Source organism: Gymnoscopelus braueri, assembly GCF_963280865.1.
Source record: "Gymnoscopelus braueri genome assembly, chromosome: 13".
Lineage (NCBI taxonomy): Eukaryota > Metazoa > Chordata > Actinopteri > Myctophiformes > Myctophidae > Gymnoscopelus > Gymnoscopelus braueri.
In genome coordinates this window covers 32,084,698-32,111,361 of record NC_137615.1, presented here as the reverse complement: position 1 = coordinate 32,111,361, position 26,664 = coordinate 32,084,698, and the positions used below count along the sequence as shown (strand labels likewise).

The window sequence follows — 26,664 nt, the reverse complement described above, 5'->3', positions numbered from 1 at the left end:
AATAGGATAACGTGTGTGTGTGTGTGTGTGTGTGTGTGTGTGTGTGTGTGTGTGTGTGTGTGTGTGTGTGTGTGTGTGTGTGTGTGTGTGTGTTGATGATGAAGATGAGGATGATGATGAATGTGGTGTGACTATTTAAGAACTATTGTGTTGGGTGGACTGACCCTGCCATACTAAGGGGAATCCTTGCAGAAATGTTCATCGACCTGCCAACAACCTGTTCACTTTACTCACCAGAAAGTTAATGAGAAAACAAGTCGTAAGTGTAGTGACTTTTTATTACAGACAGATTTGTACATCACATACCATGTTCATAAAGTGCAACACAGACATAAAAGCTCACACTTCTCCCCCCACACACAAATACTTCACTTTGTATACAGACCCAGTAGGAAAATAGCTCTGACCTGCCCAACCCTACCCTTATTGAAAGCATACATGGACTGAATACACAGAAGCTATGCATTTTCCCATTCTGTTAAATGCAGAATTCAACTAGTGACCAGTTTGAAACCCATGGTTATGCATTTGACGTGCAAGGATTCTTTAAACAAAATGGTCAAATAATGTTTCTATTTAGTGGGGTTCCCAATGACAATAGTAGGAGGATAATAACTGAGCTGGGCCCTGGATCATTATTGTCTAAGAAAGCCCTCTTTGTACTGTTGTGTAGATGACAATAAAACCATATATTCTACCAGTATGAAACAGTGTTTACTCTTGACAAGGTCAATAGACCAAAGATGCACAAATATGACCATGCAACGCTAAACCTTACCATTGAAACCAATATAAAAGGGAAACGTTTGTAGAAGGTAACTTATAGTTGACTATTCAATGCGAAACAGTGGTGAGACCTCAAATAAGTTCTTTTTTTTTAAGGGAGCGGAGAGAAAGAAATTGGGAGGGGAGGCGAGAGGGGGGTGATTTTTACATACTGGTCCAAATCCTCACTTAAAGTCTGTAAGAGAAATATACATCAGCTTATAAGACTAATTCAGCAACAATCAATAAATTTATCTATCAGCCTTTCCGGTTAATGGCCAACAGCACATTGGAACTGTGATCTCAAGTTTTCTTCATACATGGTGGGTCTTGAACCAATACTGGGACGCAGGACGTTCTGGGAGAGTTATAGATGAAACCTAAAACTAGCTTTAATAGGGGAACATTGTGTGATATAGTGTGTTTGCTCTCGACTTCACAGAGAAGGTAAAATTAGGGTAAATCCAGTTTAGATCCATCAGTCTTAATTGATTCCTTCAACTCTACCACCACGCCCTCAAAATCCCAGTCTTGTTGAGTGCAAAAACTTTTCTTGGTAACATTCGCACCAAATTACACACCGACCTAAATTCGGAATCATTACTTATATTAACTTAACACATTCACATATTTTCCATATGGAAAGTTCTTATATGCTCATACATAAAAATAAACCATTAAATAAAACCAAACCACAAACAATCTTCAATCTTGATACATACCATTTGACTTCCAGTGTTACAAGTTTGGAATGCACTCACTACTAGCCATGTACCCACTGACTGTACATGTTGTTATTAACTCTTAAATAGAATATTTCATTTTCAAATATAATTAGTTTTGTGACTCGGAACGACAATTTTGCCTTACTTGTCAGTACAATGTATGTTAATTACAACACACACTGAAACAACGCATAGGTAGTTGAGAATTAAGCATATTTTTAAGCATTCATCCAAATATTGTCCATGACAAACTCCATATATTTGTGGACTATGTCTACACAATGGGAGAAATGCTCCCTCTATCCGTTGAATGGACAGACTCAAGTGAATTCACTGATTAACCTGTGGAATCCATGTCAGTCATGAAGTCCATATTGTAAAAAAGGTGATATGACTTCAAATCAGCTAGGTGTTCCTCACATCTTTTACAATGTAGATTGTAGTGGAGAAGGATCGACAGTAATTGAGTAGCTTTTTCACAAACGTGTACTTAAGTACATCTTTTGACAAAGTATTGTACTCATCTACTTTTGTAAAGGCAAGAATCACAGAGCAGCCTATAGTTCTGCTGTTTAGGATGATCTTCAGTTCACTTTGAACACCTTTTCTCTCGTTAAGTCAATCTTTCAGAAATCTTTCTGGTAAAGAAGAGACACTAATCACTTTAGAGAACGTCATCAGGGATTGGTTGGTAGGACATATTCGTAGTGAAATGATGACAGTCAGGATGCCACATTGGTCCTTTCACAGTGACCATTACTGTATGCAACTAACAGTTACTCAGAATGTTCAAAAGTGTACAAAATACTTTTATATTTTTGTACTTTTACTTGGGTAGTTTTCAACACAATTAAATCGTACTTCTGCCTGAGTAATATTTAAGTCAAGTAACTGTAGTAGTTCTACTAGAGTTTGATATTCTAGTATTCTTTCCACCCCTGTTGCTGATATTGTTGACGGTCCTACAGCCTTTTCCTCATAAGTATATAGAATGTAAAGGCTGATTCACACTTCGTCATACGACAGTGTCAAAAGCCAAAAGTAGCCTATCTACAAGCTCACAACGTGACACATTTTGTCTATAAATCAGCAATTTTTGGCGCGCAACCCCCGTCGTACGACAGTGTATAAATGTAGCGTAAACAGTTAAGAATCTATGGTTTGTGTACAAATCTTTCAAAAAAGATTCTCCACACAAATATGTCGAAGAGTACATTTTCTCTCATAAGCAATTTATCTGTGGGGATGTTTTCAGTACGCTGAATATTCATACACAGCAGAATATGACTACAGCAGGCCTATAGATACTTTGTGTGTTTGTGCGTACGTCATTTGATTCTCAGATTTTAAGTTCCAGTGATACCGACATAAATCAATGATGAATCCTCCGTTAGAAAAGAAAACACAGTTGCACTTTTAAAACCACTCAAATGCTGCCCAGGCACAGAGACTCACTGTGCACCGGCCTCTAAACCGGTTTCTAAACGTCGGGTCCGGGGACTACCAGAGGATCCAAAAGGACCCTTAACTCTTTGACTGCCCCGGACGGGAATTCCCGTCCGATGGCTCTATGGCTATCATGGCCAATGACGGAATGACGAAAATATAAAAAAAAAATATTATTTTATTTTATTTATTTATTTTTTGAATTTTTCTGAATTTTTTGGTCTTTTTTTTTTGGGTTTATCTCAAAGGAACTAGGATATAACGCTATCCAAAAAATTGCTGCTCCATTCACTTCAATGTTAAAAAACAAACAGAGGAAAAATGCACCTTTTTCCTGGCACTGGGACGACACAGTCTGAAATAAGTCTGGCAGTGAAAGAGTTAAGGGTCCATTTGGACCCCCTGGTAGTCCAGGAACCGACGTCGAGAACCAGTGGACTAAAGCACAATTCAGTGTGGATTTTCCGTGGATTTTCAGTCCCATTCTAATCACATTTGAACAACCTAGGACCGTTTGAATTTGAATCCGGCTGGGATGTTTGGCGATGGTAAAAAGGGACACCTTTATTTTGCCTACACTTAATACTGACTTCCTGTAGATATGAACATTGAAATAATTTGAATAACAGTTCTCTTTCGCCTATCTCTGTGTTTGTCCGTGTCCTATGCAAAGCAACTGATCTACCACTATGGAGGCCTACGCTGTACTGTACGGTAAGACTATATAAGCATGGCGGTCTTTATCCCAGAGAGCTCGCCGGAATGTCTCGTGTCTTTATTATGGTCATAGAGGAGCTCGCTTACGGGCAACTTGGTCCAAGCAGAGGAAAGTTGGGCAAAGAACGAGGAACGGAAAAGGAATTGCTGTTTCTGTTTAATTATTCGACAGGATATATCATCCTCTTCTTCTCTCCCCTTCCTCCCTCAGGTGCTGGAGATGATGTTTCACCTCCCTCTCCTTTCTTCTCCTCTTTTAATTATGCCTCTTTCTCATTGATAAAGGGTGGATTGTCAGTCATTTGCTCTCCTCTTCCTAACCCCTCTCTCCTTTTCTCAGTAGTGTGGGGAATTCAGGTCACTGTCTGTCCTCGGAATGACTCTGTTGGCCACGTCAAATAGACTGTAGTTGATGTGTTTCTCTTCTCCTCTTCTTCATTCCTCTTGTCTCGTCTCTTTCATCAGTAGCATGTGCAACAAGCTTAAATACCTCATTGATTGTAGTTATACGTCTTCTCTCCTCTCCTCTCCTATCCTCTCCCCTCCTTCCTCCTCCCCTCCTCCTCCTCCTCCTCAGTAGCGTGTGGAGTACCAGTCGTTGTCCGTCATCTGAACAAGTTCATTGACCACGTCCAGCAGGTTGTAGTTGTGTTTCTTCAGAAGTCGCTGGTTCAGCGGCCGGTCACTGAAGCCCATCTCCACCAGCACTGCCATCATGGTATCCTGGGTGGACGCATCAACGGGAGGCTGGATGGGACAGAAGACCAAAACTTAGTAAAGCTGGCCACACATACTCCAAGCACACTGTGTGGCATAATATGCAAGTTAAGGGGCCGTGTCCACAGAAAGCCTTTAATGAGCGGAGGAGCGCTTTGGATATCGTTTCTGTCGGGTGGAAACCTCATATGTCCAAAACTGTTACTTTTCAGGATTCAAAAAATAAATAGCAAAAATAGCAGATCGACGACCTCAAAACGCGTCACATTTCCTGCTTAAATTGATCCCAAATGACTAGCCATGGGGTCTATTTGCAGAATTGCACCTGTCGTCCAGTTTCCCCAGCAGCCCCCATTGCGTAGAGCAGAGCCCATAAGTATAACCAAACAAATCTTCAATATACAGTACTGTATTCAGTATTATTTTCGACATAATCCTGCTACCAATAACCAGTTACAACGTTCAGTCTGCTGTCTATTTAGACTCAGGAGCGCAGTGGAACACTGTCTCCCAGCCAGCCAGTTGTAAACATATCAACGTGGGGTAAAATCACTCTCTACTCCACTCCTCGCGAGACTTTGTGTGGGACAACGAAGGCATGGATGCGTGTGTATTGACAACAAATAGCGTAAGTAGCGTTATGCTTATGGTCTCTGCTCTATGCTATGGGGGCTGTTTAGAAAATAATAGTAAAAGGAATGGTCTTGGACATACAAGGGGGGAGGGTAATAAAGCTGTATTATCTAAAAGCATAATTTACCCTTCTCTACAATGAAGAGTGAAAGTCAATATACAAAATGAATGTAGACATTAGGGAAACATGTCCAGTGAATGTTGATGAGCGGAATGAACAAACATGTCAGAAAACAAGCCCCGCAGTGGGCATGCACATTGTATTAAGAGATCACTAAAGCTACTAGGGTTTCCTGTGTGCATGCAACAGGTTTAGCCTGAGTGGCCACATTTTCGTACGACTAAATATAACTCACTCTCTATGTGGCATTGAGATTGTAGCTGGTTTAACTGAGTGAAACAGGTTAGACTATGGAATGTAAAAGTCAAGCGAATGCTGACAACATGTGTGTAGCACTGACTAGATGCTGGCCTACAAAAACATGATGAGTTTAATTCCTAAGGGCAGAGAGGAAGTCCTGAGGCGGGACTCGAACCCACCACATTTGTTATTAAATATAGTGGGTGGATTAACTGTCATTTCCTTCCATTTGAATATATTGACATTAAGTACCGCCCCAGATAAGCAATAGCTCAAGCTATCAAAGCGCTGCGATGCAACGTGTTGTTAGCTTGCAGATCAGTTGTTTTAAGCAAGCGAGAGCGTCGTACTACTAAATGAGGCGTAACACTTGATCATTTTCATCAAAAGCTGGTGAATATCTTACTGACCTGTGTGGGACCTTGTCCAGTGAACAGGGCCTTGTAGGCAGACGCTGCTACTGACAGGGCTCCTTTAACAAGACCTCCTGTTATACCTGGATGTCTGGAGAGATATAGTACAGGTTCATTACAAATACATTATCCTGTTGTCCCGGTTGTTCAAAGTTCAATGAGAGTTGAGTCACTTGAAATAAATAAATGATAATAATAATGACAATAATAATAATAATATAAAAACAAATTTGTCTGAAAACCCCCCAGCATATTCACAAGGACCCGATCGTCCCCTGCAAAGAAGAACGACCCGGAAATCTAAAAATAGGGCCCACGTTGAAAAAAAGAAAATCCCCTTAATGAGTTAACGAGGTATGAAGTGGTGAGGTTAGGAATTAGGCAATGAGTGAGGTCAATGACTATCAGTGGTGTAGAGAAGTGTGTGTGTGTGTGTGTGTGTGTGTGTGTGTGTGTGTGTGTGTGTGTGTGTGTGTGTGTGTGTGTGTGTGAGAGAGAGAGAGAGACCTGGGGTCCTCAGGGTTCTCGTCCTCAGTGTCTTCATCAGCCGGCGTCTCGTCTCTCTGTTTAGAGCTGGACCCTGAGATGCAACACACACACATCTTGAGTCTCTGTCTAAGTTTGAATTCACACCCGCAGCGGTAGCAATTTCTATCGCTCTGTTTTATCACAAAATGAGCATGACTGAGGTATATGAGTGACACCCTGGTAATTAAGCGAGTCGCGATCCAGCGAGAGCTCCACTACTCTGAACGGCTCAAGGCAGCACAGCTGCACCCGGCAGCAGAGCTCACAGCAGGGAGAACTACAGACACTCCATGCTCATCCCTGGCAACCTTCATCATTCTTTCTTTATTAATTTCACATCTGCAACTGCTAGTTTAAACTTTGTTGTCAAAATTCAGTGCTTCCATACAGTGGAATATTACTGGCTCCTCCTCCTGCCGCTTCTGTCCATAGACAACACATTGAACTTTGCCTCTTTCTCAGAACACGGCAGTGAAATACCGCTGCTGGTGTGACTTCAGCGCACTGATTCACTAAGTTTAGTTCTACCCTGGGACACCACCATAAACACATATTCAGTGTCTGTACAATGTCTAAATACAAGTTCGTTTTATGGAAACCTTAACACTGGAACACCACCATAACACATAAGCAAACACATATTCAGAAAATAGAATAATGTATTTAAAGGTTCTATGACATTCATTTTCACTTTTTTTAATTTTGTATGGTTTTTGGGGGGTTTTATGACCTCAATTACACCAAAAAAATCTGAACTTTGAACATTCAGTGGATTTTCTGTGGTCTGGGGTTTTCTGAATAATTAGGCTGAAAAGTAATCTGGCCCTTCGACAGTGAGGTCACTGTCGATTAATCCCGCCCACTCTCCTCCTCGCCCCTCCCCTCCCCTATCCTTTCCTTTGGGGGGGGGGAGCAGAGGCGATGATTGACAGGCAAAATCCCTCACCAGCGACACCCGCAGGCAAAGATTTATTTTTTCATTGCAGTTGAAAAGGCTTTTAGAAATGTAAGAGAAAAACACCTGCCATGGATCAATGGAGTGGAATTTTTTGTTAAAACTTTCTATACACGTTTGAATGACCATGACAAAGACTTTTAATGTGTGGTAAAACTGAACGTCATGAAACCTTTAACAAAGAATACAATCACAGCTAAACTTGGTTTATTCCCAATATAAAAATCTATTAATCCATTATATCCATATATCTAGTGGTAGTGTTATAACCAACTTTAATGAAATGAGGCACACTGTGTGTGTGTGTGTGTGTGTGTGTGTGTGTGTGTGTGTGTGTGTGTGTGTGTGTGTGTGTGTGTGTGTGTGTGCGTGTGCGTGTGCGTGTGCGTGCGTGTGCGTGTGCGTGTGCGTGTGCTCACCCTCCTCTGTCTCCATTCCTCCCTCAGCGGTGGCAGCGGTAGGGTCACTGTCTGTTTGTCCAGCACTCTCTGGACTGAACAACATAATAGTAATACATCATACTGTCAATACCACACAACATAAAAATATAACTTTTTTTTGTTTGTTTTTACATACTGTACTGTATCAACAAATCTAACTAACTAAATCAATTGATTAGTCTGATTAACCACTTAAGCTATACTTTATAATTTGTCGTACAACGGTGTCACAAAAATAACCATTCTAGGAGGTCACAATGTGTCGCATCACCACGTGTTGTAGGTCTGTATATACTTTTGTTTCTGTATTTTTGAACATGTTGGAACATTTTTGCCTGTAGTTTTTTTCAAATCTTTCCCCAAAATCGATATTTCTTTATAATCGATTAAAGCTATTCTTAATCCACAATGAACTGAAATGCACATTAACAGCGCGAGTCTTCTCCTCATCAGCATACCTGGGCGTGAGGAAGGTTGTGGGTGGAGCCACCACCTCTGGTGTGAGGGGCTCGTCGTCCAGAGTCTGAGAGGTGCACAGCATGTCGTTGGCACTGCTGGTCCCCGACACCCCCGTTCCTGAGGTGGACTGTTCCGCCCCTGTGGCCTCCCCCCGCTCCCCGTCCGGCGTGGCAGGGTCTGTGCCGTCAGAGGAGGGGGTGTCAGGGTCAGAGGGCGTCTCAGCAGGGATGTCTCCTGGTTGGGAGAGGGCTGAACTGGTGGAGGAGAGAGATGGGGTGTTTAAGCAAGTGTGTCTGTCTGTCTGTCTGTCTGTCTATCAGTGTGTCTATCAGTGTGTGTGTGTGTGTGTGTGTGTGTGTGTGTGTGTGTGTGTGTGTGTGTGTGTGTGTGTGTGTGTGTGTGTGTGTGTGTGCGTACGTACGCTTTGGCCCTGGCCAGCAATTCTTTTCCAATGTACACACAGTACTTAACAAAAGTCATTACGTGATTTGAATGATAAAACTGTTCTGTTTGGTAAGACAGTGGACTGGAGTGGAAATCATCATATTCCACAGTAAACAGGAGCATGGTCTAGCAGTTCCTAATATTTAATAAACAAATATTACCACAAGGCTTTGCCATCTAGTAAATATTAAATATGCTGAGACGATAGAGACGATAAATGTGTCCTTCTCTGTTCTTGGACCTACAGAGCAAGGTCCCCCTGACATGTGAACCCAGTTTCCTGGGCTTCAAGTAAATCCAGTGGAAAACTGGACAGTTACTCTGCTGGCTTTGGGGTGAGGTCAGACCGGTCTGACATGAACATGGCTGGGCAAAAAGATACTCAGACTCTCAGGCAGTGGATGTCTCAGAGGAGGTTATAACTGACCCCAGCATCTCGGTGAGAGCAACTGTTTAACACTTAACAGGGTCCCCCAAGTGTCTGCACTTGGCCCCTTCCTATTTTCCCTGTATACCAAATCTCTTCGCCGAATGTTTGCCTATCATGACATGCCCAGAATGTGGTTAATGTTGGAGGAATCTTGGAGGAACACAGAACACAAACGTCCACTAACAAATGCCCAAGGTCACCTCTTGAGGGCACAACAACAGAGGCATCAACATCATTGGACTGAGTTGAAACGACAAGGGAAGCTAGCATGCCTCCCTGCAGCAGATCACTCTGTCTATGCAGTGTTTAAAAGTGGAGCTATACGAGAGCATTGTCATCTTCACTGTCTAAGCAAGATTACAGGTTGTTAACTAAGCTTAATCTTTCCACTTGGCTTCATGACAGTCATGCTCCTCACTGTATATTTATGTATCAATGTGTACGTTTGAATATTTATGTATTCATGTAATATATGCGCGCGTACCTGTACATGGACTCCCCCAGTGGCCTGCTGGTGTCGAAGCAGTCAGGGAGGATGATGATGTAATCCTCAGAAGAGGCAGAGGAAGAGCGACTCCTCACCCCGTCTCTCTTCCCCTCTTTCTCCTTCTTTCCCTCCGCCTCCTCCTCCTCCTCCTCCTCCTCTCCCTCCTTGGCCCTGGGGTCCACGCCGATGCACTCCGTGTCCAATTCCAGGTCCGAGGCCCTCGGGGGGGCGGAGAGAGGAGCGGCCGCGAAGCCAGGGCCCGGGGCCGCCGACAGGGGCGTGGGCAGAGAGGCTTTGAGGAAGACGGGCAGGGAGGCCTTCAGGGCAGTGGGTGGTTTCAGCGGGGAGTCGGGGCTGGTAGGGCTGGTAGGGCTGGTAGGGCTCTTCGCCGTCTTCAACGCTTTACTTTTCCCACAGGAAGAGGCGGAGCCTCCCTGGACAGCCGGACGCACCACTGAGAGGAAGTACAAGGAAGAGTTTGGGAGTATTGTAAATGTTAAAGTTTCTGTCACGTCAAGGCATGATATTACATTTTTCAACCCTTATAGGGCTGACCCTTATACGGAAAACGGTCCGTAATGACACAGCGTTTCCGTCTAGTCATTCCTGCATTCACGTTGGCTGAATATATTAATAAAAGCTGTAAAACTGTGCAGGAATTCCCCGCATTATGACTGATAGATTTGCGGGAATCAATTAACATATACCCGCAATCCTCTACTGAAATTCAGGCCCTGGCCATTTATCGATAAAGTCTCAATTGAAAAGTTTGACCTAATATATTAAATACAGAACACAATATATATATCGTTCCTATATTCACAATCATCGTCCATGTCCGACTCACCTTTAACTGGCGCTGGGCGTGTCCCTCTGAGGGGGGCGGGGTCAGGGCCCTCCTCCAGGGTCAGGGAGCGAATCACAGTCTCACAGACAAACTGGGTCCCACTGATGTCATCCTCACCTTCTTCCTGTGCTGGGACTCCACCCCCTTCTGTTCCAGGAGCCGCCCCCTGGGGCACATCTGAAGAAATTGATCATAATATGATGACGTTCATAATAATAATAATATGTAACTTTATTTGTAGCACTTTCCAAAACAAGGTTACAACGTTATTTAGAGGGAACAGAATAAAATTAAACTGCACACAAGTAGCAAGACAGATAAAAATAACTGTACATATAAAACAACATAAAATATATATAAAGTCCAGAGGAAATGTAAGACAGTAAAACTGGGGAACAGAACAATAGGGGAAATGAAATAGATAACTCAGACAGAATGTGATTGAAGAAAGTAGAGCATGACATGCATGCAATAGAATAGTAAAACCATTAAAAAACGATTGTAAAACACTAAAACAATTATGAGAAATGGCGAAGGGATTATAAAAAGGCGCCCTGACAGCAAAAGTCCCGTGACCTCTATGAACGGGGACTTAGGAACAGACAGAAAACCTCTGTCTGTAGAGCCATGTCTGGAGCCAACATCTGGAACCAGGCCGTGTAAGGCTTTGAATGTTATCAGTAAAATCTACAAATCATTTCTAAAACAAGCATGCAACCTGTGGAGAGAGGCCGGGATGGGAGTCATTGAGTGACAGGCTTGGTAGCCAATTGTTGTAAAGAGAAAAACATTTTCAAAATGATTCCCAAATTAACCCATTAAGACCTGGAACACATCTGTGTCACTTTTTGATTTGAGCTAAAAAAGCATTATTTTACACTTTGGCTTTTAAAAAATAGCAGATATAAAAGCTCATAGCACGGCACCGAGTGCTGCGCTACGAGCTTGTAGATCTGCTATTTTTGAGAAATCGTGAAAATGTGTGCAAATCTTGGAATATATATTGTTTTAACATTTTTAACTCAAATCTTTGCTTCTGGGGGTCCCTGGAACAAAGTATTTTGAGATAGGGGTCGGCGGCCAAATAAATATAATTTTGGGGGTCCTTGACATGAAAAGGTTTGAGCACCACTGATATAGAAACGTTTTTTTCAGAATACTGTTAGGATTTAGAAAACATTTGTAGAATCGGCTTCAGGTCTTAAAGGGTCTACACCATGAAAATCACTTTTTTCTTGGTTTTTTGTATTTTTTGGGGTCCCCAGTGTCTCTTGTACCCCAAAATTTTTTTTTTTAAATTCAGTCATTCCTTCTCATTTCATGGATTTCCAGAATGGGCGTGTCTGAACAGGCGATCTCAGAATGGAAATGTTTATGATGTCACAAACATTATTGATGGCAAACCCAATGTTAAATGAAAAGTGCCCGAATCGCTCCGAAACTTTTTCTACCCCCCCTAAGTGGGGGTCTACGAACAAATACTTCGGGCTCGGATTTTGGCTCCGCCCCCTGGAAGTGGGTGAAACAGGCACCTCAAACACTTGGTGGAATTGTTCAAAAATGTTCAAAGTGTTTTATTTTCGATTTTGTATTTTTCTTAGATGCTTCTTTTTATGCAGATTTTTTCCATTTTTTTTTCTTTTTTTTAATAATTCTTTTAAATATTTTTTTGTATTAACAGACAGAATTGCTCAGTAGCCCCCCCCTGCCCAAGAGGACGTTTTGGTATTGCAGCTGAAAGCGCTGTATAAGCCAGAGACAATTGACTTGGGATGAGTATATCTGAGTGATGATTTAGGCTCAAACCTTTTGAAAAAGGTTTGAGGGACATACACCATATGATATTAAATATCAAATATTTTTTTTAAATTCATGGTGTAGCTCCTTTAATGGGTTGAAAAATAGGAAATAGTAGGGTGACTGAGTACAGGCGGCGTACTCAAGTGGGTGGATCAGGAACTCAATTGGGTGGATCCCTCGGGCACTTACAGGCACAATCTGTGATTCCAAGCGGTGAAAGCAGCCAACAAGTTTAAGCAGAAATTGGTGGGCACTGATGTGAGGTGGTCTTACCAGCTGGGGTGTCGTTAGGGGCGCTCTCCAGTTCCTGGACGATATTGATGTCCAGCAACTCAAAGGACAGCAGATCCTAAGAAAGAGAACGATGCACTTCAAGATATTTCCTCGGCCCAGGGGTCCACACAGAATGAAAAACACATTTAAAATGGTATGCAACCCAGACCCATAGAGTGTCTGGCTGCTATGGGCTGTAGTTCCAAACATTGGAACTTCTCATTGAGATAGACAGGGCATTTCCGCATTCAATTCTTACATACTTTCTATGTTAGTGTCGTCACTCTCATACTAGACCACGCTGATGCAACCTATTCTTGGTTCCGAGTCATGTTTGAAATAATTATGCTTCCTGGCCCAGTATAGAGTAATACCAATGGTGCCAGTGGTACAGTACCTGTGCAGTGAGCAGGTCCACTGATGGAATGTAGTACTCCTCCTGGTCTACTGACATCAGAGGTTGGTCCCTGGAGGAGGTACACGACTTACTGTCCTTAGACGTTGCCAACGGATTCTTACCCTACAGAACAGAAAGGATTACAACAACATAGAGCAGAACAAAACAGAATAGATTACAACAACATGCAGTATAATAGAACAGAATAGAACAGATTACAACATAGAACAGAATATTATAGATTACAACATATTAGAATAGATTACAACAACATATAACAGACCAGAATATTATAGATTACAACATATTAGAATAGATTACAACAACATATAACAGACCAGAATAGAATAATTACAACAGAATAGAACAGAACATGGGTGGTAGATAAACAAACCACCCATAAATGCAAGGCACTGTAAATTTCTTTCTTCCTTCCTTCTTTCCTCTCTTCCTCCCTCCCTCCCTCCAGCCTCCATCCATCCTTTCTTCCTTCCCTCCCTCCATTCCTCCATCCTACCTGTGGCGTGACGCAGGGCGACACCAGTATCCCATCAGCCATCATGGCAGCAGGCGCCAGGGGATCGACCACGATGCTGCACCACACTCTGGGTCCAAACTGCTCTCCCCCGTGGGCCAGGCGCCAGTGAGAGGTGTAGGAGCCCTCCACACTGGGGGCACACAGTGCTACGCTAACCACTCCAACCTGCGCGCACACACACACACACACACACACACACACACACACACACACACACACACACACACACACACACACACACACACACACACACACACACACACACACACACACACACACACACACCTTTAACCACAAGAACCCTAGCTTCCCTATTCTGGTTTTAAGTCCAGGTTTTAAGTCATTAAAAAGGTGCACAGCAACACCGTCACTGTGACTGTGTAAAGGTTTTTACACTAACATTGATCATTTTGATCCTATTTTGAATATTGTGTTAGTCTGTGATGTTACCAGGGTCAAGTCGGATCAAATATTGAACGAATAGCACATTTCATGCTTCGCAGAAACTAGATTTGTGCCATAAGAAAACGTTGGAAAATAAATATATATTACATACAAAAACAGATGTTGTGGTATGTAACCTGCATTGAGAGCATGACCGTTTGAAAAACGACTAACTAAAAACTCACACCTTGAGGGAGTTGCATTTTCATAGCATAGCAGTGCACTACCCTGGGAACCTGATGAATCTGAAAGCTCCAGTTTCATTTGTTATTGGTCTGGCGATGCCAGGACTAGCAGTACACTCTGTGCGCGCGCGCGTGCGCGCGTGCGTGCGTGCGTGCGTGCGTGCGTGCATGTGCGAGCAAGTCTGTCTGTCTGTCTGTCTGTCTGTAGAAGATGACAAATGTAACCAAATATATTCTCTATCATGTATCCCACCCCCATATCCTTTTATGTTGGCTCATCGTATTGGCACTCCTATCCTCGACTCCATCTCCTATTTCCTCCCCTTTGCATCTCTCCTCTCCTCTCCTGTCTGATCCATTATTGTCCTCTCATCTCACCTGTCCTGGCTGTAGGAAGGGAACAGCCACCTCTTTCCATCGGTCTCCAGACCCCACAGCCAGGTTACCCCACATGAACTTCAACTGGACGGAGAGACAGAGAAACAAGGTCAACTATTACATCAGTTTTGACAACATCCGTTAACCACATGAACCCTATCGTCCCTATACTGGCGTGAACATTTGGCGAAAAAATAGCAGATCTACAAGCTCGCAGATCCGCTACATTCTGTGAAGGTATTTTAGTGTAAAGTTATTGATTGATTGATTGAAGTACTTTATTTAGAAAGACATGGAAAAAGTACATGGAAGTACAGTGCCTAAGAGAGCACAATGGCTTGTTTCAAATGAGATCCCCACGCACTCAAACCATGATGACATTTAAGAAAACAGACAGATATACACTACTAGAGTGCAAAGTGAAAAGAGGATGGAGCCTTGTACAGAGCGGTTAATGTTAGAATAGTACATACCACTTAAACTATTTTGAGCAAGGTTGTTAAATATTATTTTCACATTCCTATGTTATGAGAACAGGACACTAGCGAGTGACAGGAAGGCTTTTCAGGTTCATCTTTTATGACTTGGAAAACACTTACATTTATATTATGTGTATATGTATTTGAATAATGTATTCTAAGAAGAGACTAGATTACAATATACCCTGGTCTCTGCGCCCCAGCTGACCGTTCCAGTGTTCCTCATCTTCCAATACTTAATGAACTTGGTTCCAGGTCGGAGTCGGGTCCCATCCGGAAGGTTCTCGTCCAGGAACAGAGCCGTCATGGCTGGGACCACCAGGGGACAGGGACGCTTTGGACGCCTGGGCCGCAAGGAAACAATTATTTAACCCTTTAAGACCTGAGGACCTGATTCTACAAATGTCTTCTAAATCCTAACGGTTTTCTGAAAAACTTCTGTTGCTCTATATCAGTGGTGCTCAAGCTTTTTTCATATCAAGGACCCTCAAAATTATATGTATTTGGCCGCCGACCCCCATCTCAAAATATTATGTTCCAAGGACACCCAGAAGCAAAGATTTGAGTTAAAAATTTTCACTTTAAAAATATACATAATCAAAGATTTCCTCGATTTTTCAAAAATAGCAGATGTACAAGCTCATAGCACGTCACTTCGTGCCGCGCTATGAGCTTGTACATCTGCTATTTTTGAATAGCCAAAGTATAAAATAATGGTTAAAGTGGTTAAAATCTCAAATCTAAAATGACACAGATGCTTTCCCGGTTTTAATGGGTTAAATTAGAATATAATTTAAATTAAGACAGATTCATAACAGGGGACATATACAGTACGTCCCAGTATTTCCTATACCGCTTCAAGTTAAAGCCCTCCGTGCCCCCTTGTCCTCAACACTATCCAATGAGAGGCACTGTGGGCGAGGGGGAGGGGGAATGGGAGTGGGGGGAGGGCTTTGGAACTGGAACCGCAATAGAAAATACAAGGACGCCTGATAGACTGTTGTGAAAGACGTGCCAAGCAGTTAGACTCATGAACCCACCCTTGAGTATTGTTGAAACCAGTGATTTATTTTATCTATGAAGTCATGACACAAAACACTAAAATACACAGTAGCCTAATATTCCCCTATCTAAGGTATTTACAGTCAGTGACCCACTGAGAATGAGTCACCATCCACTTCTGGCCTGAGACCGACCAAAGTTTAGTCAGAGTTAGTCACTTTTATTGTATGTCACACATAATTACTGTCAGGGTTGTGGTAAATTCTCACAGGTGCATAATGACACAGCAAAAAAAGCTTTCTATTTTCCTCTCTTATCTGCTTTTGTTATAGCTGCTAACTTACTCAGGGCTGTTGTGCTGGGTGGCCCTTGGCTGCAAGAGAACGGGGGAGGAGCTCCCGTCTCGGTGGGCGGAGCTCCACTGTATGCCCCGCCTCTCCATCCTCAGCTGCTTCCTGATCTCCTTGACCTCGGCCTTCAGCTGTCGTTTCTCTGCTTTGAGGCGCTGTTTCTCCGCTTTGCGGAAACTACGGTCCCCCCGCCTGTAGAACCTGGATTACAGATTCAAATAAACAAACAAACACACTTGAAAATTGCAAAAATATTCACTACATCAAAAATCCACCTCAACATTGCTTGATGTTGTAAGTTTCATATTTTTGATCACAAAAATGTACTGCAACAAACAACAAAAATACTCTCAGAAAAAGTGCATCTTGGTGAGACTGAATAACATGTTTGTTTAGGTCAGGAGCAGAGAATCTATGTTCAGGGATGGCTAAAGGTATCCTGGACACAACCAAACAATGACAAATGTTTTACCTTGATGTTTTCCTACCTGCTGTGGTCTGGAGCTGGAGAGCCGTGCTCGGGGATGGACAGAGGAGTCCTGGCCCTCACCAGGTTGTGACTGGGGTCATGAGAGAAGCTACAGGGTTCACAAAGAGTACAGGACGTACACACACTGGGGGGAGAGAGAGAGAGAGAGAGAGAGAGAGAGAGAGAGAGAGAGAGAGAGAGAGAGAGAGAGAGAGTTTAGTCATCATAAACAAAAAATACATTAGAGGTGAAGAGAAACTGATCTAAATGATGCTTGAAATACAGCATCAAGCTACAGTAGTACCTTCACAGGGCAGATGATCTTTAAACTCCACAGAGAAACAGAAACTCCTAACATGAACAGAAATGTTCCACGCCTTCCTCCAGAGACAGAAGCTCTCTCACTGCTAGTCACCGACCGTAGGATTGAGGTTCTGTGCAACAGCGCCCGTCTTTTTATTGGAGTGAGTCGGGGTGTTGCCATGAACAGAAACTTAGCACTAGTGTTAGGTTTCGTAATCCAGTTCCAGTAAACAAACATGATGAACAGGTCAGCGTGTTGTGTTCTCTGCTACTAAATTCCCCTTCCTTTCCCTTCTCCTGCAATCAACATGTCCCACTCTTTCCTTCCCTCCTGTACTCTCTCTCTTCTAGCTCTGTTTTCACCACTACAGGTAACCCCGCATTTTATATCTGCTCCACTGAGAAACATGAAGACTCCACAACAGACACCAATCAGAACGTAGGGCTGTCACGATTACAAATTGAAGTTGGCGATTAATTGTCACTCAAATAATTGCGATTAACGATTTAATTGTTTGTTTGACATTGAACATTGGAACATGCGAAGCCTTTTAGGCTTCGTAATAAAAAATTGCACAGGGCAGATATGACAGATAACTGAAATATACAAATAAATTATTGACATATTTAATAACTTTAAAAACTTTAAAAAACATTATACTTAAAAAAAAAAAAAAAAGCTGATCTACAAGCTTACGACGTCACGAAGTGACGCGTTGTAAGCTTGTGGATCTGCTATTTCTGAATTATTTTATATTTGAATATGTGTGAATTTTTTTTAACATGGAAACGATTATGACGATTATCTCAAATAATTGCGATTAGACGATTATGTCATAATTGTGACAGGCCTAATCAGAACATCCTTTTTGGGGGTCCCCGGACCCCAATTTGAGAATCATTTTGTTCTGCTCAGCCTCTCCCTCACCTGCACTGGTATCCTCCTCCGGTGGTCTGCCCTCTGCAGGAGGAGCAGGGCGGGGTGGAGGACGAGGAGGACGGAGCGCCTGGCAGCGTGGAGGAGGACACCTCGGGGACCTGCTGGGCCTCGTCGCCTCCCGCCGCCGCTCCTCCGCCGCCGCCTCCTCCCGCTCCTCCTCCGCCCCCTCCGCCGCCCATGGGCTTGTGGATGCAGCACTGGCCAGAGAACTCCCTGCAGATCTTCTCCACCGCCTCACGCACCACCTGGTCCTTGAACTGGAGGGCGGAGAGGACAGAGTGAGAGACGTAGATAGCAGGGTGGAGGTAGAGACGAGATTTGGTATGAAAGAAGAGGGGAGAAGAACAGTGTCAAAAGGGCGGAAAAGAGACAGAAATTGCAACCGTTCATTATCGTCATTATTATTATTATGTTATTCAGAAAAGGTTCCATTTTTGTAAAGACTGTAGCTTGTCCTTCAGAACGCACGCACAGACCTTCTCCATGTAGGAAGTGAACCAGGCTGGAGGAGTCTTGTCTTCTTCTTTGGTGCCTTTCAGTTCCTTCAGGATCACCTTGGGATGAGAAGACAGAGAGTTCATCAGGTACGTTGACATAATGTAGTTCCGTCTCTTGTGTGTAACTAGCCTGGTAAAGCCCCTCCCTCCGGAAAATGTCATTTCCATTTGATTTCAGGAAGGAGTCTGGCATGAGGGCTTGTTTGGCTTTTTGTCGTCGTCCACCAAGTGGACGAGCGTATCAGTGTCCTTAGCCTGGTAAAGCCCCTCCTCGCTCATCGTTCTGTGATTGATAGCGAAAGTTGGCCAATCAGGTGGCGAGTTCGAGTGAACCCGAATGGATCCGAGTGCAGCCGACCAAAATGGAACGGCAGCCATTGTTTTCTGTGCGTTGTTTTTACTTTCGGTTTTAAAACTTTAAAAAGCTCTCAAACTTATTTTTTGAGGCACGGAATTAAAGGTAGGGTAAGTGATTTGCAATTATTCAAATAATTGCAAAATGGGTCTATGTTCTGATAGTGCTCGTTACTATAGAGTGTCCTGTCCATATAAAGAGTCTCCATGTCTCTCCAGCTCTTTATAAAACAGAAAATGTATTTTGTAGTTTTTTTTTTTTTTTTTGTAGTTTCATTTCCAATTTTATCCAACCAGGACAGAGAACTCAATCAGGATATAGATTAAACAAGTGAAATTGGAAGTGATGACACTAAGAAATGAGCAGACAAAATTTTAACTGGAACACTATACAAATTAAGCTTAAAAATGGGTACTTTCTCCTGATTGGCTGAGATTTTGACACCTACCGAAAAATGTATTTTCTGTTTATTAAAGAGCTGGAGAGACAGGGAGACATCTGTTACTGAACAAACACTCTATAGCAATGATTACTATCAGAATATAGTATTTTAACCTTTTAACAAAATACTTTTTGTTTTAACCAAAAAATATCACTTACCCTACCTTTAACTTTTAAGATATCGTTTGGATATAATTTAGTTGTTTAACTTCATATATGTGGTCAATTAATCATGACAGATCCTATTTAAAAATAAAAATTCAGAGAACCGGCAGGGGCGGGCAGTGACACGCATGTATCCGAATAAGGCAACCTATTTTGGGCATGGCCGTCTCAAAAGTCCCGTTGCGTCACATTAGTCTGGAGGTGGTAAAAATGCACTGCTGATTGGCTGAAGGGGAGCAACGGCTGATTGGCTGAAGGGGTTGTCAGTCAACGGTATTACTCCCGCCCAACTCCAGCCCACAGTCAAAAACACACACACACGTTCTCAGCCGGATGTCCCAAATTTGAATTTCAGGTAGTTGGCAACACTAGCAACATGTTTAAAACGTTGGACTACCTCCAAACAGTCAAGGCCTCACCCTCCCTTTGTGATTTTTGGCACAGTGGGGGACCCCGGCCCCAGATTGGGAAACGCTGGACTATACAAGCAAAAACCAAAAAAAGTGTATATTTCTTAATCGATACAATGGGCTTTCTTACCATGCCCTGTTCAGGGACAGCAGCCTGGATCTTGCGGCTCACCACCTGGGCCAGGGCAGGGCAGTGCTGGGGCGGTCTGAAGCCCCTCTTGGGCTCCGCTCCGCTGGACTTGGTGGTGGTGGTGGGGACGCGCGCTGGCTGGCCCCGCGTCTCATACACGTTCATGTGCAGACGGTTCCCTTGCCTCGCCGCACTCTTCAGAAAGAAAAAAACAAGTCAACTAGTTAATAGATTCACTGGTCAAAATGTGCAGCCCCCACTTGAGCTAAACTGAACACATGTTGTGTGGGATACAAAATGGTTGACACTCATTGAGCTCGATAGGAAGGACTGGAATCAAGTACAAAATAATGGTTATGCTCCAATTGAGTTTGTTTCAATTTCAATGCATTTATTTAACACGCTCACAAAGTGCTGCATCACGTTGTGACTTAAAAAAGATATTCGTTGCCTATATTGACATGCCTTGAGGGGAGAGTGCCAATACTGGGCACTGTGAATGAGCCAAAATGTAATATATTACAAACATGACTAAAATAGGTATAGAGGCATAGAACAGTACAACTATGGAAATGTAAACATACATGATTAATAAAATACTATACAACTTACTTTCAATGCCTCCTCATACTCAGCTGTACAGGGAGCAGAAACCATGTTAATAATGTTATTGAACATCTCATATTCAACCAATAACCTCCATATTCATGGTTGTGTTATTTGTGTGTGTGCGTGTGTGTGTGCTTTGCATACCTTGGCTGTTGATGGACACCTGTAACAACAAAGAACAGATATGCAAATTATATTATCCATTCAATTGCTTAGCAGTTTGCCGTTTTTTGTCATGTTTTTCTTTTCTTTTCTAAAATGTACGTTTACGACACAATGAGACACTGCAACGTTATCACCTCTTCTCCCAGGAGCAAAATAAAAACATGCATGAATCGATACTATGAAGGGAAGATATTCAGATGTCGGCTAATCAAATGTTTATTGTTTATAGCCTGCGGCTGGTTAAGTTTAAGCATTAATTAAGGTTAGGCACTGTTTGTTAACCACTTAACTGGCGCAATATACTTTGTCTTATGATGAATAGTTAATGTGTTTCTTATGGTTAAGGTTATGTTGCAGATCTTGGCAGGGCATTCACGAAGCCCAGATCAGCTTGGCGTTAAAACAGGTTAGTTTTAACAACACATCCAGTTCGTTGCTGGTGCTGGACACAAAATGAGAGTTTGAAAGAATAAAAACACTGCTCATCAGTGTTTTGTTTACTTAAAACACAGATTACAGGGTACACAACGTTTCACGACGTTTCGGCTGAAACGTCGTGTACCCCGTAATGTCTGTGTTTTAAGTAAACGAAACACTGAGGAGCAATGCTGTTGAGCGGATGTGTTAACTGTCTCACCTCCTCGCTCTCTTCATCAAAATAGGTCACCTGCAGGTTGCATAGGCCAAAGGAACGCTTTACCTGCACAGGAAACACACACACAAGCATCTGTTAAAGACAGAGCATCAATGAGACAGTTCTTTCTAAAGGGCAACGAATGAGGAGAGATAGAAAAGGCAAGGTGAGAGATAGTGTGTGTGTGTGTGTGTGTGTGTGTGTGTGTGTGTGTGTGTGTGTGTGTGTGTGTGTGTGTGTGTGTGTGGGGGGGTGTGTGTGTGGGGGTGTGTGTGTGCGTGTGCGTGTGCGTGAGTGTGTGTGTGTGTAACCGAGTGAGAGAAAATGATGGAGAACAGAGAAGGGATGGACATGGAGGACAGGAGAGAAAGCGACCTGGATTTCAGACAAAACTATCATTTCAATGAGAGTAACCTCAGTGACTCAGCCTGTAGTGTCGAGGTGTGCATGCGTGCATACACATGCACCAAAACTCCCAAACAGCCTCTTTATCAGAGGTGGTTATAACTAGATTAATGAGACTAGACTTTAATGTTAATGATTATGAGCGAAGAGATGGATGCAGACACATTGTCTGGTGTATCCGGCATACATTTTAAACCATAAGGGCCTTATTGGTGTCCGAACAACAAAGCAGTGGACAGAACAGTAATCTATTTACGTTTCCATCTCTTTTGGGAAGTTAGTCAGCAGTAATGTTAACAGAATAAAGGCTTAAGAGGTTAAATAAAATGTTAAAGTTCAGTTCATGTGTACGTTATATTTACATCATGTTCTTTTCATAATATTGAAGTTTTATACCTAATTTAAAAATATTATCTATCAAAATATATACATTTACTTCTATTCTCCTCTTCTCCTTTTTCCATCTCTCTCTCCATCTCTCCATTTCTTCCTCTCTCCATCCCACAGTCTAACAGTGGAACTACAACTCAACAGGCTGACATCTGCAACTCAGCAGCACTCAGAGAAATTAACTTCTCCCTGTTACAGCAGCGTAAATACCAATGGACCATAAATCCAGCAGTCCCTGTATGCCTGTGAGATGCATTTCAGCCTAGTTCACAATGTTAGCCTCCTCAACAACAGCCACACATTAGAAAAAGAGTATAAGGATGCAGTCACACCGATAATTCTGCCTATGCGGGCGGATTCTGGCAATGCTTTTCAATGGGATCGGAGCGTTTATTTTTTGGCGGAAATCCGTGAATAGCAACAAACTGCTCCATTCCCATTGAAAAGCATTGGCAGAATCGGCCCGCACCGGCAGAATCAAAGTTCGGTGTGACTGCACCCTAACTGGGAAAAAGAGTATGTCGAGTATTTTCCCCTTGGTTGCAGTTTTTTTCTATGACAGCCATGTTGGCAATTAGCAGTCCAGGCATGTTGCTAAGTAACTGGTGATTCTAAGGTGGCTCTTGTTTTAAAACAATTGTCATCTCATAAAGCTGTGTTCTGGTCTGGTGAACAGTTGGAAAGTTATATTCTCCTAATGCTACATTCATCCATCCAGGAATTAGTTTTTTAGTTACTTTGCATTTTGTCGTTCCACTTCCAACATCTAAAATATAGATGAGTCCATCTGCAAGTCTCACCTTTATCTGTCATCTGTCACCTGTCTCCCTATCTGCCTGCAGGCTAGCAGGCTCTCAGATATCTTAACCACTTTGTGGACCGGGGTCCCCCAGGGTCTATACTTGGTCCCCTCCTGTTTTCCCCCCTCTACACCAAACCCCTTCACTGAAAATAGGCGATCTAAAAGCTCACATCTCGTCACAGGATGTTTTAGGTCTGCAATGTTCACTATTATGACATGCCCAGAACAGGGATGCCAGGGTTCATGTGGTTAATTTGTTTCTGTCACATCTTAGTGAGGGTTTTATCAGGATTAGACCTATCACAGATGACGTGCGATGTTTGCATGTGCCGACAGACATCATATTCGGTAACACTTTACTTAAAAGGTTGGGTCTAATGCATTATAATGCGCTCATAAGGCATTAAAGCACTCGTTATAAATGTTTATAATCATGTACGGCAACTTATAACAACGCTTATAACGTATTATAAGTGCTGGTCATAATTTATTGTAAGCTCAATGGAACAGCACATTATAACTACCTGAAATTAGTTAGTTATAAAGTGTCAGTTTGTTATAAGTTGTTATGCATAATTATAAACATTTTCAATGAGTGTTATGAAGCATTATAAGTGCACTATAATGCATTGTGATGCATTATACCTTTAAGTAAAGTGTTACCTGGTAGCTATAATGTACTGTTCCATACTTCATAAACCTTAGTACTGTATAAGTTGTTATGCATCATAATTATAGCGTTATAATTAATAGTTATATAACGCATTATAGACCCAAACTTAATATAAAGTCTTACCACCAGGGATGAGCTGTATGGGGGGTCGGCGACCCCTTAGTTCTGGCGCTGGCTGGGGGGCTGGGAGCTCCACATGCACGCGCGAGCACGCACCGTCAGCTGCGGTCTTAACACCTTAAAGTTTAAACAATAGCCTCTCAAGGTTCGCGCCGTCAGCGGCGAGCCGTTCTCAATAGCGTCTACCTGGCTGCTTTGCATAACATTAGGCTACTCGAAAAAAGCCATGGACTTGAATTGAATGTGTACATTCCTCTCACAATGAGAGACAACAGTCTCTGCACTGCAGAGTGTGAAGGGGATCGCTTAGAAGAGGACCCAGTTCTCTGAGACAAGACAAAGACAAGTTGTCTGATTATTTTAAGTACTTATGTGTGGGTGAGTCTATGTAAAGGGCTTTTATATAAAACTAAAAGGAAAATAAAATAATTAATTAATTGAAACAAAAATAAAAACAACAAATTAACAATGCAACTACATAATAAGATATAATTACATAAAGAATCACATGTTGAATACAGTATTTCAACTAGCACTGAGCTGATTGGCTATGTGCACATGCGTGCACGTGACGTCAGAAAATATAGCCCCCCTAGTTCAAAAATCCACAGCTCATCACTGCTTACCACATATTCTACTGCTTGGAATCATACTATCAAAACCTAGTTAGGATGTTATGTTTTAATGTGACAAAATAAAGTCAAGCCTAACTATCACCTTCAGATCATCATTTCTCATCACATTTAGATTCAATTCTTGTTTAGGAAATGCTAGGTGACTGGTCACTGGGTCATCTTCCTCTCTCTTCTATCTGTCTCTGCCCTCATCACGTTACAAATAAACTAATTAAATGAACTGAATAATGAATGAAAGAAATAATAAATGAATGAATGAATGAATGATAAGTGAAAGTACCCATAGTCCATGTTCACACCAAACTGAACAGGGTACCAGGCAGGCGTAGTTAAATTACTCAACATGTTGTTTCCTATAGGTTTGGTTTAACTCTTGTTTTCTCCACTCAGCCCCTGAAGTCGCAGCCAACAGCTTTGTGCCAACTCAACACTAGAGTCCAGCTGCTGAGAATGTGATTTGCACTATCCTTCGTGACTCATTTGAATGCAACCACAGTGATAAAACTGTAGATATGCTTGTGTGTCCACTGTGTGTTTGAAAGAGTGCTGATGTATTTACGGCGGTTACTTTTCGGGTGAGCAACAAATCGTTTCTGGTGAGCTACAAATCCAGAATCAAAAGCAAAATGTTTTTTTTTTCCTGAATTGATTTTGAAGATGCAGCAATTGTTCACCTTCGAGCTTGGCTAAAGTCGAACCCATTGCATTTAAATAAACACAAGAATGACACTTTTTGACAAATGGACTTCTCACTTGGTAAATCTGGGTGACATAACGTTGTTAATGTCGCTATAGCAACACTGTGATTGTGTGCTTTTCTGTGTGTCATCTAATTGTGTGCACAATTGCACAGTGTCTCCTGCTTGTCTGTCAGTGCTTCCAGGCAAGACACACACACACACACACACACACCACACACACACACACACACACACACACACACACACACACACACACACACACACACACACACACACACACACACACACACACACACACACACACACACACACACACACACACACACACACACACACACACAAACATTAACATTGTCCAAAGTTCTGCCTCAGGGCTACATGATGTCAATGTGTCTTAAGCTAAATTACTAATAGAAAATAGTGATTATCAAGGGAAACCTTAACTCTATTTCCAGCAGTGGAATGATAGATAGACCTGTATGTCAGACTTGCCGTGCTGGCCTGTGCTTACCTCTACAGTCCAGGTGTAGACAAAGAGAAAAGCATCACCTTATGGGTGAAGCTTTCTCTTGCAGAAAGAGTCTAGAAATGTAGACTCTACATTAGATGTCTTCTACACAGTCAGCACTGCCCTAAAATGTGTATTCTACATGGATTCTGCATTTCATTTGAGAGGCTGGCGTTAAAGATGTTAATCAACATTAGCTGATGATATATTTAAAAAAAAAAAGATCACACATCACGACTCACACAAACAAACACGACATGGATGACAGCAGGTTAAATGTCTGATGGTGCCCTGCTCCACACTGTCTGTCTGTCGTTCATGTGTCTCTCATCATGGTGACATACTGTCTGTCTGTCGTTCATGTGTCTCTCATCATGGTGACATACTGTCTGTCTGTCGTTCATGTGTCTCTCATCATGGTGACATACTGTCAGTCTGTCTGTCTGTCGTTCATGTGTACTGTCCTCTCATCATTGTGACATACTGTCAGTCTGTCTGTCTGTAGTTCATGTCTCCTCTCATCATGGTGACACACTGTCTGTCTGTCTGTCTGTCTGTCGTTCATGTGTACTCTCATTGATTGATTGAATACTTTATTTAGCAGTTTGCAAAAAAAGCACAGAAAGTACAGTTTAGCACAAGCTCTGCTAAAAGGATCAAACCCAAGAAAGCACTATGGCTGGTTTCCATTGGGGTCCATCATGTGCATTCAATTCATCGAAACATTTAATGACAGGCAAATATTTGGTAATCATCATCATGGTGACACACTGTCTGTCTGTCGTTCATGTGTCCTCTCATCATGGTGACATACTGTCTGTCTGTCTGTCTCTTACCATGGCCTCCATCGACTCCCAGCTCTTGGTCTCGGAGCCCGACAGCAGAAAATTCTTCGCATTCCCCCGAAAATTCACCTTCAGATTGATGTAGAAGTCCATGGCTTCGGCCTGTCTCTGATCCCAAGCTTTACCACATGTTAACAAACGATGGGGACGTGTCGTTTGGGTTTCTTTATTTTCTTTTATTTAAAAGGCGAGTTATTGAGGTTAATCTGGCCGATTGTCTCTGTACTGTGACTTATCTGTGGGGATGAGATGAG

The 26,664-nt window shown here is 42.5% G+C and overlaps 1 protein-coding gene across 3 annotated transcripts; it reads right to left on the bottom strand.

Annotated features, from left to right (window-relative positions):
* Positions 1-273: 273 nt before the first annotated feature.
* On the bottom strand, positions 274-26,664 carry nbr1b (NBR1 autophagy cargo receptor b). 3 transcript variants are annotated; one of them, XM_080446039.1, is made up of 21 exons: positions 26,402-26,664; positions 21,335-21,397; positions 20,677-20,695; positions 20,536-20,558; positions 19,924-20,118; positions 18,402-18,479; positions 17,914-18,182; positions 16,702-16,827; positions 16,208-16,414; positions 15,046-15,205; positions 14,383-14,466; positions 13,355-13,540; positions 12,838-12,960; positions 12,441-12,516; positions 10,368-10,544; positions 9,518-9,974; positions 8,159-8,413; positions 7,680-7,753; positions 6,285-6,357; positions 5,775-5,868; positions 274-4,400 (listed from the first exon to the last, which is right to left on the bottom strand). In XM_080446039.1, the coding sequence occupies exons 1-21, from the start codon at positions 26,501-26,503 to the stop codon at positions 4,227-4,229; spliced, it is 3,015 nt and encodes a 1,004-aa protein (XP_080302165.1). In that variant the 5' UTR covers positions 26,504-26,664; the 3' UTR covers positions 274-4,226. The 3 variants fall into 3 exon arrangements, with proteins under 3 accessions (XP_080302165.1, XP_080302166.1, XP_080302167.1); XM_080446040.1 differs by having other exon boundaries at positions 18,402-18,467; XM_080446041.1 differs by lacking the exon at positions 20,536-20,558.

Bases quoted from the DNA above. Each gene is read 5' to 3' on its own strand.
- nbr1b (XM_080446039.1), bottom strand. From the start codon at position 26,503: ATGGACTTCTACATCAATCTGAAGGTGAATTTTCGGGGGAATGCGAAG. The intron at 18,480-19,923 runs GTAAGAAAGCCC...TCTCATCCCAAG, and splicing joins CTGTCCCTGAACAGGGCATG to GTGATCCTGAAGGAACTGAA. The intron at 10,545-12,440 runs GTAAGACCACCT...CAATTTCTTCAG, and splicing joins CCCTAACGACACCCCAGCTG to ATGTGCCCCAGGGGGCGGCT.